This window comes from Pristiophorus japonicus, chromosome 8 (assembly GCF_044704955.1).
Source record: "Pristiophorus japonicus isolate sPriJap1 chromosome 8, sPriJap1.hap1, whole genome shotgun sequence".
Classification (NCBI taxonomy): Eukaryota; Metazoa; Chordata; class Chondrichthyes; family Pristiophoridae; genus Pristiophorus; species Pristiophorus japonicus.
The window spans coordinates 135,621,487-135,634,696 of NC_091984.1; the positions used below are offsets into that span (position 1 = coordinate 135,621,487).

At 42.8% G+C, this 13,210-nt stretch overlaps 1 protein-coding gene across 13 annotated transcripts in view; it reads left to right on the plus strand.

Annotated features, from left to right (window-relative positions):
• Positions 1 to 13,210, plus strand: part of fam20b (FAM20B glycosaminoglycan xylosylkinase) — a 388,233-nt gene that overhangs the window by 257,474 nt on the left and 117,549 nt on the right. For 7 of the 13 annotated variants that reach the window (XM_070887420.1, XM_070887417.1, XM_070887414.1 and 4 more), the window contains one exon: positions 1,394 to 1,883. The exons of 2 other annotated variants lie outside the window; for them this stretch is intronic. In XM_070887420.1, the coding sequence (XP_070743521.1) occupies positions 1,507 to 1,883 (377 nt within the window). In that variant the 5' untranslated portion in view covers positions 1,394 to 1,506. Of the gene's footprint in view, positions 1 to 63; positions 231 to 1,393; positions 1,884 to 13,210 lie in introns of all 13 variants that reach the window. 4 more of the 13 variants (XM_070887418.1, XM_070887419.1, XM_070887416.1 and 1 more) reach the window with 1 other exon arrangement.

The window sequence follows — 13,210 nt, forward strand, 5'->3', positions numbered from 1 at the left end:
ACTATTTTTACAGTGCCATTTTAAATATCTTCATACATTAATGGCCCAGAAATTCCTCTCGAGGTCTTCCCACAGGCAAACCACTGTAGAAAGGACAGAAAATGCGCACTTACCATAAACTGCTGCACCTGCTTGAGATCCTGGTCCAGAGCCCCTCGTGACTGCGCGTCGCAGCGCATTCACGTTGGGACGTCCGTAGGAGTCACGTGCACCTGGATACCCACTCACAAGTAAGTATTTTCTCATTCATAGTAATAGGAGATTCATAAGTTATGAAAACCCCAAAACGCACAAACACTACATAAAACATTTTTAAAAACACCTCACACAAATGCACAAATAGAAATTAAAGTTGTGATAAATGTTTTTAAAGAAAAAAATGTGCCGATTTAAAAATAAAAGTTAGGGTTAGGGTTTAAAATAACATTACCTGAGTGGGCAGGGTTTTAACATCATAAATTTTTTTTAAATGTTACTTTAATCATGTTTTTGATATGTTTTTAAACTCAAACATTTGTAAAAGTAGGCTATGCGCCTGCTTCTATCAGGTGCAAGAGTTTTGAGGACATTTGCCGGGCAAGATATGCGTAAATCCCGTAATCTTCACCGTGCAAATGTCCTCACTCCCGATCTACGGATGATCTGTCAAGCTCCATTGACAGATCGGAAAAGCCACTTTTCAGCGCATGTGTATTGCGTGCTGAAAACCGGCTTTTCCAATGCTTTCCCAGGTCTGTAGAAACTTCGTATGGGCCCGGGACGTCGGAATTTCCACGCCAATATCTTTTTGAAAACTAGTCTATCTACATACTTCAAATATAGTGTTATGTGTGAAGCTGTTACAACCTGACTGAAGTTATACATTTCCAGGATATTTGAGGATAAGTTGAAACAAATAATTTTAACCTTGCCAAATCCATTGGTACGACCATGCTAAGAATTTTGTATGCAGTTTAGACTGCTGTACATTGGAAGGAAGAATCAAGCTTGCGAGAGAATTCAGATAAGAGTGATTATTATTCCAGGACCTCGGGCTCTTAGTTATAATTCAAACAACTGAACCAGTATTTATTGGCGGTGAGCTTCATTTTAATTTTCTTTCTCATATTAAGATGAACTAGCTGCCTTGAGCCAGGTGGATAAGCTGATCAGGGTTACACATAATTCATGTTGCTGTTTGACTGATGTAATTGTGTTTTCCCATTGATGTCCATTTTATTGACTGGACACAAATTGATTAAGCTTATTGCCGTCTGTCGCAGATAAATTGGATTGAGACAAAAATTAAATCTATAGCTGTCTGATTACAAACCAGGCAATCTACTTGTTCCAATGGTGTGTTTTGAAACTTTTTGTAAAGGCTTTCATTAACAAGATATATTTTTTCTTTCAGGACATCAGTTATTGGCATGAAAATGAGAGCAGAGTTCAGCTGAAGTTCGTGTTGGACAGCGACCACCATCTTCAATTTGAGATAATTTGTGATATCTTGGGTCTGAGGCCACCATGAAGCTGAAGCAGCGTGTTGTTTTGCTAGCTATTCTCCTTGTTATTTTTATTTTTACAAAAGTGTTCCTGATTGACAACTCCGATTCCTCTGCAGCTAACCGAGAGGATCAGCACTCTTTCCAGCATATGATGGATAAACTTAAAATTGAACTGACTCCTAATCTGGAGCACACATTGCAGTCACCATGGGAAATTGCAGCACAGTGGGTTGTTCCCAGGGAGGTGTACCCAGAGGAAACTCCAGAGCTTGGAGCCATTCTACATGCCATGGCCACCAAAAAGATCATTAAGGCTGATGTGGGCTATAAAGGAACCCAGTTGAAGGCTCTGCTTGTTCTTGAAGGCGGACAGAAGGTTGTGTTCAAGCCTAAAAGGTATTGTTTTGCATGAGCACAAATGCACTGAAATTGAAATAAAAGCAGAACACCTCCTTTTTTCTGAAAAAGGTTTCCTGATAAAACGCACATTTGTATATCTTAACACTGCTAGTTTATGGTAGGCTCTAACTGAGAACTTGTAGAAAAAGCTTGCTTCTGGAACCTACCCCATAAAACACACTTTGTGTTGCTCCTAAAGGCATCATTTATAAAGCACACTTTTTATAAACACGGGTTCACCAAGAACAAATTTGAAGCCTCAGTTCATTCCCGACGTGAAACTGATCTAACTTTCCTTGGTAAATGCAAGCTCAGTTATAAGTGATCCTTCTCTTTCCCCCACTCTCAACTTCTTGTTTTTACTTGCTTCCTAACTGGATTCTGTTGAATTCTGTATGTTCATTTTATATGCAAAGGTGAGGTGTAGAATTTATCTTTGTCATGAAAATGCCTAGTAATTCAGTGTTGCTGGCAACAAGACCTGAAACACCCAAAATCTATTTCATTCTGTAATTGTATTCACCTGTTGTCAGTTGAACAAATTTATTATGAATCTCTCTGGATGAATAAATAGCTGTACAAATTTGAAAATGTAGAGCACACTCAGGTTTTGTGTAGCAGCTTCTGTGCATCACTGAAGCTTAGAGAAATGCACAAGTTTGCATAATTTTTGAGAATTGCAAAATTAAGATATGCTGGTCAATTCTATTTCAGCTATGATATTTTTGTAGTTGTGTTGCAGTTGAGTATAGTAACATGCAAATCATAATTGAAATTGTGCTTTGCTTTGTGTGTGTCTTTTTTCTGGTCTTTTGGTACCCAACTGAGAGCCTTTGCGAGGCAACCAGGTCTTAGGCTTCTGCCACTGCTGTGTTTTTTACTCTCCCTCCCTTCAAAGAAGCACCTGGCTCAGTTTGGCACTTTCGCTAATGCCCAACTGAGATATACTCACCACATTGGGAGGTAGGTGCAAACTTATCACATGTTGAAGTGAAAAAGTGCTCCAACACAATTTTTGTCATTGTACCCAAATTCTAAATGGTGCATTTGGTGTGCACACTATTAGTATATTAAGTAAGGATATGTTGAAAATGCACCATTAGTAGAACTCTTGGGAATAGTACTTCAGACCCGAATGACTAATCAGGTCAACTGATGTATTGCATCTGTTATTTGCGTGTACAGGCCAACCGTGGAAATCCATCCACAAACAGTGTTGTAAAATTGATGAATGATTGACAATTTGAAGGTCTTATCCTTTGTCTGGTCTTTCTGGCTAGTGCATATGCATATCCATTATTGATTTATGACCACACTTGAAACAGCAATGCTTCAGCCACATGATTTTTTTTTTCATTTTTGCTGTACTTTATTAGAGGTTATGATAACTGAGTGTTCAGAAGGACCCTGATGTATTCTTCTTGAGTTTCTGAGATGATGTATAACTTTGCTAACCTTTGGGGTATTCCTTAGAATGATCCTGGCTTGAACCTAAGATAGAGATGTACTTTGAGGATCTATAACTCAATGTATGCTTGCATGGAAGATCCAGGGACAGCATTTTTACTTGAAGTTCTTTTCAGCAGATTAACCACTCATGATTGGTCCTGCTGCTGACCTTGGGAAAGGCTTCAAATTCTAGAGTTCTTGGAATATGACTAGCAATGTGGTCCAAGGTCATGGTGCTGGTCAAGAGAATAACTCATGACAAGATTTGTGCATCTTAAAGTGAGTTTCCAAGTTCATATGAAGCTAACGGTGAGTCAACAGAAGCAATATTGGCCCAGAATTTGCTGAAAAAATAATGCTGTGTGAACGATGCACGCCGTTCCTGATGTGCAAACTGGCCAGCAGCTTGTGGCAAGGAAGAGATGCCCTGTGAATTGCGAGTCGCCACAAGTTGCTGGATGATTTGCGCCACTCCGCTGTTACCTTCGTGAAAACTGCATCTTGCCCTTAGCTACCCCGTGATTTACATGAAGTTGCTGCATTTGGACATTAATTGGCATTAAACTCGGCACAGAAAGTGAAGTCTAGTAATTAACAGCGCAAGTACTCTTTTCACGTGATAATTGTTTATAATTGCCAATCAACCATTCTCACCCAGAAAATTAATAATTAAAAATGTGGAGTCTCTTTTGTTCAGGTTGTGAATTGTAGATTTAAAAATTAATTTTAAATTTTTGTATTCCCCCCCCCCCCCACCCCTTTTTCCTTTCTGTCTCTCTCTCCACCACCGCCTCCCCACCCCCAACCCAGGTTTTTTGATACAATCTTTCTCTCCCTCTCTTTCTGTACCCGGTTTGACATTGAATTTACTTCTAATTCACCCCCCTTCTCAGTCCTTCCTCGGTTTATTTCTCAATCCATTAATCTCATTGGTTAAGGCGATACACATTTTGTCTTGTTCACCATGGTCTCAGATTCCCTGTTGCCCTCGTTATCAGCACACACATCCAGCAACTTTATGAGCAACATTTCTTGAGCTGAAGGGTGCAGGAACAAGTCTAACAGGGCATACCATGAGAATTGTGAATCTTTGGAATTCGCAACTCTAGAGGGCTGTGGATAGAAACATAGAAAATAGGTGCAGGGGTAGGCCATCTGGCCCTTCGAACCTGCACCACCATTCAATAAGATCATGGCTGATCATTCCTTCAGTACCCTGTTCCTGCTTTCTCTCCATACCCCTTGATCCCTTTAGCCGCAAGGGCCATATCTAACTCCCTCTTGAATATATCCAATGAACTGGCATCAACAACTCTCTGCGGTAGGGAATTCCACAGGTTAACAACTCTCTGTGAAGAAGTTCCTCCTCATCTCAGTCCTAAATGGCTTACCCCTCATCCTTAGACTATGTCCCCTGGTTCTGGACTTCCTCAACATCGGGAACATTCTTCCTGCATCTAACCTATCCAGTCCCGTCACAATTTTATATGTTTCTATGAGGTCCCCTCTCATCCTTCTAAACTCCAGTGAATACAGATCCAGTCTCTCCTCATATGTCAGTCCAGCCATCCCTGAAATCAGTCTGGTGAACCTTCGCTGCACTCCCTCAATAGCAAGAACGTCCTTCCTCAGATTAGGAGACCAAAACTGAACACACTGTTCCAGGTGGGGCCTCACCAAGGCCCTGTACAACTGCAGTAAGACTTCCTTGCTCCTATACTCAAATCCCCTTGCTATGAAGGCCAACATACCATTTGCCGCCTTCACCGCCTGCTGTACCTGCATGCCAACCTTCAATGACTGGATGCTCAGCCGTTAAGTATATTCAAGACAGAGATCAATAGATTTTGGATACTAAGGGAACCAAAGGATATGGGGATAGTGCGGGAAGGTGGAGTTGAAGTCGAAGATCAGTCATGATTATTGAATGGCTGAGCAGGCTTACTCCTGCTCCTATTTCTTATGTTCTTAGGAGTGTCCCTGCTCCAGCCATTGTGATTGAAGCAGGGCAGCTAGCACCTGACCAATTCTGAGCTCAGATTCAGCAGAATCTGCTTCTGTCAGAGTTGCAGAGTTGACTTTTAAATCAAAATGTGGTAGATAAGGAAGTGTCTATGGATGTTATTTATATGGACTTCCAGAAAGCATTCTATAAAGCTCCACATAAGAGACTGTTCACAAAAATGGGAGTGCATGGAATTGGAGGCAACCTATTGACATGGGTAGGGAATTGGTTAGGACATAGGAGACCGAGATAATGGGTATGTGCTCAAATTGGTTAGATTTGACTCATGGTATCCTCCAGGGATCTGTACAGTGGCCTCAGCTTTTCACTATATTTATAAATGACTCCGATGAAGGAATAGAGCCATATATCCAAGCTTGCTGACAGCATCAAGTTCGGCAGCACAGTAAATAGTGTGGATGGGTGCAGAAATTACAAAGGGCCAAATTACAAAATAGATAGATTAAATGAGTGGGCAAAACTCTGGCAGATAAAGTTCAGTGTGGGTATTGTGAGGTCATCCACTTTGGACCTAAGAAAGATAAATCATAGTATTTTCTAAATGGTGAGAGAAGATGTGGATGATCAGAGATTTAGGAGTCCCAAATATTGAAGTCACTAAAAGCTAGTGGACAGGTACAGAAAATAATTAAAAAGGCCAATTGAATATTGGCCTTTGTCCAAGGGGGCTGGAATATAAGGGGTGGAAGTTATGTTACAGTTATATAAAGCTCTCGTTAGATCCCATTTAGAGTACTGAGTTCAGTTCTGGACACCACAGATCATGAAGGATATATTGACCTTGGAGATGTACAGCGCAAACTCACTGGAATTATATTGGGGCTAAAAGAGTTAAATTATGAGGACAGGTTGCATAGCCTATATTCCCTTGAGTATAGATGTTTAAGCAATAAGATAATTAAGAGTTGATAGGGTAAATAGAGAGAAAGTATTTCTTCTTGTGAGAGAGTCCAGAACAAGAGGCATAACCTTAAAATTAGAGCTTAGCTGTTCTGGGGTAATGCCAGGAAGCACTACTTCACACAAGGGTAGTAGAAACCTGGAATTCTCTCCTCCAAAAAGCTGTTGAGGCTAGGTCAATTGAAAATTTCAAAACAAAGATTGATAGATTTTTGTCAAACAAGGGTATTAAATCTTGCAGAACCAAGGTGGGTAGATGGAGTTATAAGATACAAATCAGCCATGATGTAATTGAGTGGTGGAACAGGCTTGAGGAACTGAATGGCCTATGTTTGCAGAGTGATCTAAAATACAACAGCAAAAAGTCTACAGCAAGAAAGATACAGAAGCTCCAGAAACTTAGCATAAATGATGGAAGAAGAAATTGAAAGATATGCATTTTGGTCTGAACCTGTTAAATAAACTGGTGGCATGGAGCACTTGATCAAAACAGCTACTAAGTGCCAAACTTTTAAAGGCAGAGTACCCCAGGAATTTCTACGATATGATCGAAGAAAGTTCAATCAATGCAGTTGAATATTCCAAGAGTTAGGAATATTGGGCTCAATTTTGGCTGAGCCCGTTTTTCAGCGTACTTGCCTGAGTTGCACCGCTTGAGTATGTCCGGAGATGCTCCGGGAAAAAAACGTTCAAACTTTGGCCGATGTTTGGCCTCTTTATTGCAGCCGCACAGCGTGGCCAGTTGCCTCGGTGGGTGGAGCCTGCGCTCTGTGCTGGAAAATGTGCCGGGACATCTGTACATGCGTAGTGGAGAATAGTGATGGCCGCGCATACGCAGTAGTGCTGCGAGTTGGCAATCGGCCATTTGCAAATTGATGCGATTGTAAACGGGGTTTCCATTGCATTTTCGGTGAAGTTACAGGTGCAAAGCGGGAGCAGCTCCAAGGTAACTCCTGCCTTACAGCTCTTTAGAAAAGTCTTTTTCTTGAAGTTTCAATTGAAATGTTTGTTACTTAAGGCTCAAGTTCATCAACGTCAAGAGAAATACCAGTTTGAGTCTTAAAACATTTTGCAATATTCTTTGCTATGTTTATGGGAATGAAGGATTGTACAATGTCAAAATCTTTATAAAAGTATTTTTTTTAAATTTAACTTGCAAGACAAATCAATGGAGTGGGTTTAAGTGCTTCCTATTTTTACTTCCAATGTGCATTTGTCCCCATTGAACCCCCGATCACCCACCCTATCCTTGCCCTATTTCAACCTTGCTTCCTTGGTACCCCAATGCCAGCCAGTTCGATCGCTCCCGTCCCTAGCCCAGGCCGAGTGGGCCCCCCCCCCCAGTTCATTCTCCCACCCCTAGCCCAGGCCGAGTGGGCCCCCCCCCCCCAGTTCATTCTCCCACCCCTAGCCCAGGCCGAGTGGCCTCCCAGTGTGCTTTCTGTGAGCTCTCTTGCCTGCCGGTGAGTTCTGTGAGCTCTCCTGCATGCGTTCTGAGAGTCCCGGGCAGAGTGCAGAAAGATGAATTACAGTTTGATGCTGAAGGTAGGACTTTAATTTTTTTATTTCTTATTATTTTAATTGTGCGAAGGAAGGATGGTTTTCAAGTCTGTTATCTAAGGCTTGGTTGGTTCAGGTCCAGGTACTCTCCGCTTCCCTCCCCTATCCCAGGCCGAATGGCCTCCGATGTACTTACCTGCGTTGATTTCTTTAACTCCCCGTAAGGGTGTTCTCAAGTGGCCATATACGCTGGCCTAAGTAGAAATGGCGTAACTATTAGCTGGCCAAAGTTGCCTAAATGGCCAGAACTGGCTGGTAACGCCCCCTTTTGAGTAAAAAAAAAATGTAACTAAGTGAGTTACGCTGGCTCAAATTGATTGGGGGAACTGGGGATTTTAAAATTAGGACAGAAAAAGCAGCCTATTCCAAAAAAAAAACCAGGGCAACTCCTGGGGAAAATTGAGCCCATTGAACCGGCAAGTAAAATACTGCAGATGCTGAAAATCTGAAATTCAAGACTTGCATTTATATAGCATCTTTCACGACCACGAGACGTCTCAAAGTGCTTTACAGCCAATGAAGTACTTTTGGATTGTCGTCACTGTTGTAATGTAGGAAAAGCAGCAGCCAATTTGTGCACAAGCAAGCTCCCACAATGACCAGATAATCTGTGTTTTCGTTATGTTGATTGAGGGATAAATATTGGCCAGGACACCAGAGAAGTGGAATGTAAACTAATGACTATCTTATGGCTATATTACCTTTATAAACTGGGATATAATTGAACTTTGATTATCCACCCAAATGGAGAAGATTGCCCTGGGAGATAATGGACATCAGTAGCTCATGGATGTAATGGAGAGTCTTGGAAAATACATTGCTGATCTATCGGACTTTGAATACTCTGTTTTTCCTTGTGTGAATTCTTCAGACCCCTTCATCTGCACTCACTTCCATTGCATCTGCTGCCCAGATAAACTAATACTGATTTCCATCAGCTTATCTCTGATATTGCAGCTCCCCACAAGCATGACTCAACTCCAGCTACTCTCCTTTCACACCTGACACCAATCATGGTCCACAGCTACAAAGGTGAGTGCTTAAGGCAGTATGTACCCACATCCATTAACAAGCTTTGTAAAGAAAAAAATATACTAGCAATTTTTGCGACTCTTTAAAAAAAAAAAATTCTCATGAAGAATCCAGAATGTGGCTAATCTAGCTATTTCCAATACTACATGCCTCTCTTATCTACATGTATTTATTGGTTTCTTCTGCATCAGGTAAGTGCTGTATTTGATTGAAAATTGCTTGATGACAACCTAACTGGCAAACAGTTCAGTTTCCTACATCAATCATTCCTGTAGCCTTTGAGTTAGATTGTGGGCCTCTGTAATTGGGGGGAGTAACAGTCTAACAATGATCTCCGTTCCGAGAATGGAGCAGAAGGCATGCATAATGCACCCAAGGGACGGGAGGTTTGTGCAGGAGAAAGTTGTTGGGAGTTGTAGAAGATGGGACGGTTAAGCTCTCTATACTGTTTTTCCAGAACTGTTGAAACTTTTTATGTTCATTATCATAAATTTTATTCCAAAGAGGTGTTTGTGGGGTTAAGAGTGGAACAATGTGGTGACTGAATAGACTTTGGTGGGGGAATTTCAGGGATGTATATTCATTTTTTGTGAATGGTAACTCTTTTAGGAAAGTAACCTTTCCTACATTACAACATTGACTACACTCAAAGCGCTCAAATTTGCCCAGGAATTGCTCTTTTTTTGGAGCAACTTGATTTTTCTGGAGTATGATAAAAATCCACATTTGGCACATTCAATTTGCACCAGTGTAAGTGAGTTAGTTAGGATTTTTAAAGTTTTTTTTTCAAAAGGCGGTGTTATCAGCCACCTACGCCTGTTTTGGCCATTTAAGCCACTTTGGACAGCTAATGGTTGCTCCGAACTAACTTAGGTCAGCGTATGTGGCCACTTGCGGGGAGTTAAGAAATCAGCGCAGGTAGGTACATCTGAGATCATTCGGCTAGAGATGGAGCGGGAAGGGAAGCGGAGAGGACCTTTCAAAGCACTAAACAAAACACAACAACGTTCAAGAAGCATAAAAACATTCAAGAAGAAATAAAAAATAAAACCCAAGTCCTACCTTCCTATCAAAACATGGCCCGCAAAGTCAGCGGGCTGGCTGGTGCCAGAGGCCAGTCGGCCGGGGATAGGTGCGGGACGACCGGGGAGAGCACAGGGAACTGGCCACAGGCTCGCAGAAAACACAAGCTGGTTGGCTGGGCTGGGCTCGCAGAAGACACAGGGTGGCTGGCTGGGCTGCAGGAATCAACCTCACTCACTGACAGTGGACCGGCCACTCAGCCAGGGATAGGTGCCGGATGACCGGGGAGAGCACAGGGAACTGGCCATCGACATCCAAGCAGAAGACACAGGCCGGCTGGCTGCAGGAATCAACCTCTCGGACAGGCTGCAACAGGCTGGGTGGGGAGAGTGTGGACGAGGAGGGAGAGAGAAGTCACATGACAAGGGGAGGGGGAGAGAACAAAAGACTTTTGGCTGTGACCGTATACATACCCTTGGGGGTGGGGTGTGGAGGGAGAGACGGACAGAACTGGGAAATTCTGCTGTGCTGCCTGCTTTGCTGCCATTTCACTTTTAACCTTTGAAAGTTTAACTTTTAAGTATGGGTGGAGCAATATCAATGCCACACCGTTTGCGAGTGTTCTGCATCAATGTGCTACGTAGGAGACAATTGATTAGAGCTCATCACATCAGGACTATAAGAGCCCGTAGGCTACTGGGCAGGAGGCCTTACCCACCTCGGCAATTTCGTCTGAAGGCTGCATTTCCGCAGAAAAGTTGTCCGTGTGACCTGAGTTGATGAGACCAGACTTACAGCTGAGAAGCGGCAGGTGGACTACTTTGTCTGTTGAAGTGAAGGTTACAGCTGCACTTTCCTTCTATGCCTCGGGATCGTTGCAAACTACAACTTGAGGTGTGTGCGCCATCTCTCAACATGGAATACATGTCTCCATTCACCAGGTCACGGCTGCACTGTATGCGCGGAGGAATGACTTCATCAAGTTCCCAATGACCACACCAGCAATCCATGACTGGGCTGTGGGGTTCTCGAGGATTGCTAGCTTCCCAAAGGTACAGGGCTGCATTGATTGTACGCACATTGCCTTGTGAGCACCTGTGGAGGATGTCGAGCAGTTGTTGACATTGCTGTATTGAATTGACACTCTGATTTATTTTGACTGCAGCAATGCTTTTCAGATATGCAGCACTCCTTCTGCAACTTTAGCAGCAACACAGAGCACTCACTGATTCCAGCAGCTGATTTATTCCACAGCACGACTCCTGGCACCAAAGATCAAGCAGCTTTGTTTCCCTTTAAAGATGGCCGATTGCCAATGTTATGCGCTATTGTGCATGCGCGAATGCTCTAATGTGCATGTGCACAGCTGCCGGCCACTGTTTCTTGCAGAGGGCCCCAGTTCCACCCTCCAAGCCCAGGGAGAGGCAACAAAGTGGCCAGAATTGGGGGAGATTTTTTAGGCACGTTTTCAACCCACAAAGTCGGCGCATCTCTAGTGAGTGCGCCGAAAAAAAATGGGTGGGCCAAATTTGAGCCCATAGTACTTAGTGGGTTGCAAAGCGCTTTGGGACGTCCTGAGGTCATGAAAAGCACAGTGTTGATTTAACTCTTCCAGTCTATCTTTTTAACAGATCGTGAAGTATACTATGTGGATCGTTACTTTGTATTTCTTGGTTGGTTACCTTTTATGTGGATTTGAACCAATCATCATGCTGCACCTTGCTTGACAGACACTAAACAAAGCACAAAAAGTAATAAGTAATCAATCAATAACATAAAAAATTGAAGTCCTACCTTTTACATCAGAAACAAGGTTTTTTTTAAAGTTCCAACCACTTGGGTTTTATTCAAAATAAACAATTTGGAATACAATATATCACAGGGCTGCCATTCTTAAGGACAGTAGATGTTAGCTCATCAAGACGGTTGGCCCTTTTTATTTTTTGCCTTCAACCTTCCCCGTTCCTTTCTTGTTGTGCTTCTTGGCAACCTGCATGTTCCTCAGAAACTTGGGATCAACTCACCTTCAGGGGCTCAAATTGCTAGAAACAAGTTGCTGCAGGCCGGTGCGGGAGACCATTCGTCCAGGGATAGGGGAGGTGGAAATCGGGGCATCCTTTCGGCCAGGGATAGGGACGACGTGCATCGGGTCCTGCTGACAGCTTGCAGGACACGCTGGGAGGGCGAGGAGCATGCACGCAGACTCCACTGCGCATGCGGACAGCTGCCGCAGTGTTTTCGGCGCAGGGCTATAACTCCGCCCCCCACCACCATGGACGTTGCGCCAGGACCCAGGACACTCGGCAGAGGGGCCAGAATACTCTTGTTTTTTGGCGCCGTTTTGAGTGCACAAAGTTGCCGCATCTTGGCTGAGTGTGCTGAAAAAAGGGGTTGGGGAAAATCTAGCTCCAAGACTGTATGCAGTACTCCAGGTGTGGCCTCACCAATACCCTGCACAGTTGTAGCAGGACTACTTTTATACTCTATCCCCCTTGCAATAAAGGCCAACATTCCATTTGCTGCCTTGATTACTTGCTGTACCATACTATTTGTGTTTCATGCACAAGGACCCCCAGGTCTCTCTGTACTGCAGCACTTTGCAATTTTTCTCCTTTTAAATTATAATTTGCTTTTTTATTATTTCTGCCAAAGTGGATAACCTCTTTGCCTAATTTTCCCACATTATACTCCATCAGCACTCACTTAGCCTGTCTATATCCCTTTGCAGATTTTTTGTGTCCTCCTCATAATTTGCTTTCCCACCCATCTTTGTATCATCAGCAAACTTGGCTACATTACACTCTATCCCTTCATCCAAGTCATTAATATAGATTGTAAATAGTTCAGGACCCAGCATTGATCCCTGCAGCACCCCACTAGTCACTGCCAATCGGAAAATGACCCATTTATCCCGACTGTGTTTTCTGTTACTTAGCCAATCCTCTATCCATGCTAATATATTACCCCCAACCCCGTGAGCTTTTATTTTGTGCAGCAACAGAGGTCTGTTTCTATTCTTATACTATAATACAACCTTGGCCTGTGCTTACGTAACTCATAGTTTGCACGTTTAGCGGAGGCCGCATCTTATAATCGTTTCAGCCTTTGCCTCTGCTAAAAGCTTTGTTTATAGTACATTAAGTGCTTAGGCCAAGAGTTTATCCCGTTCCCTAGACCTGTTGTTCATATATAGGGACAAGATTCCCTTTCTCTCTCATTTGCTCTACAATTTAAAAATGCTAAAAGAAAGTAATGCTGGGATAGATTTACTTTTTAAAACATTCTAACATATTCAAAGAACAAAATTGAGCAAAAAACAACAGGAGCAACATTT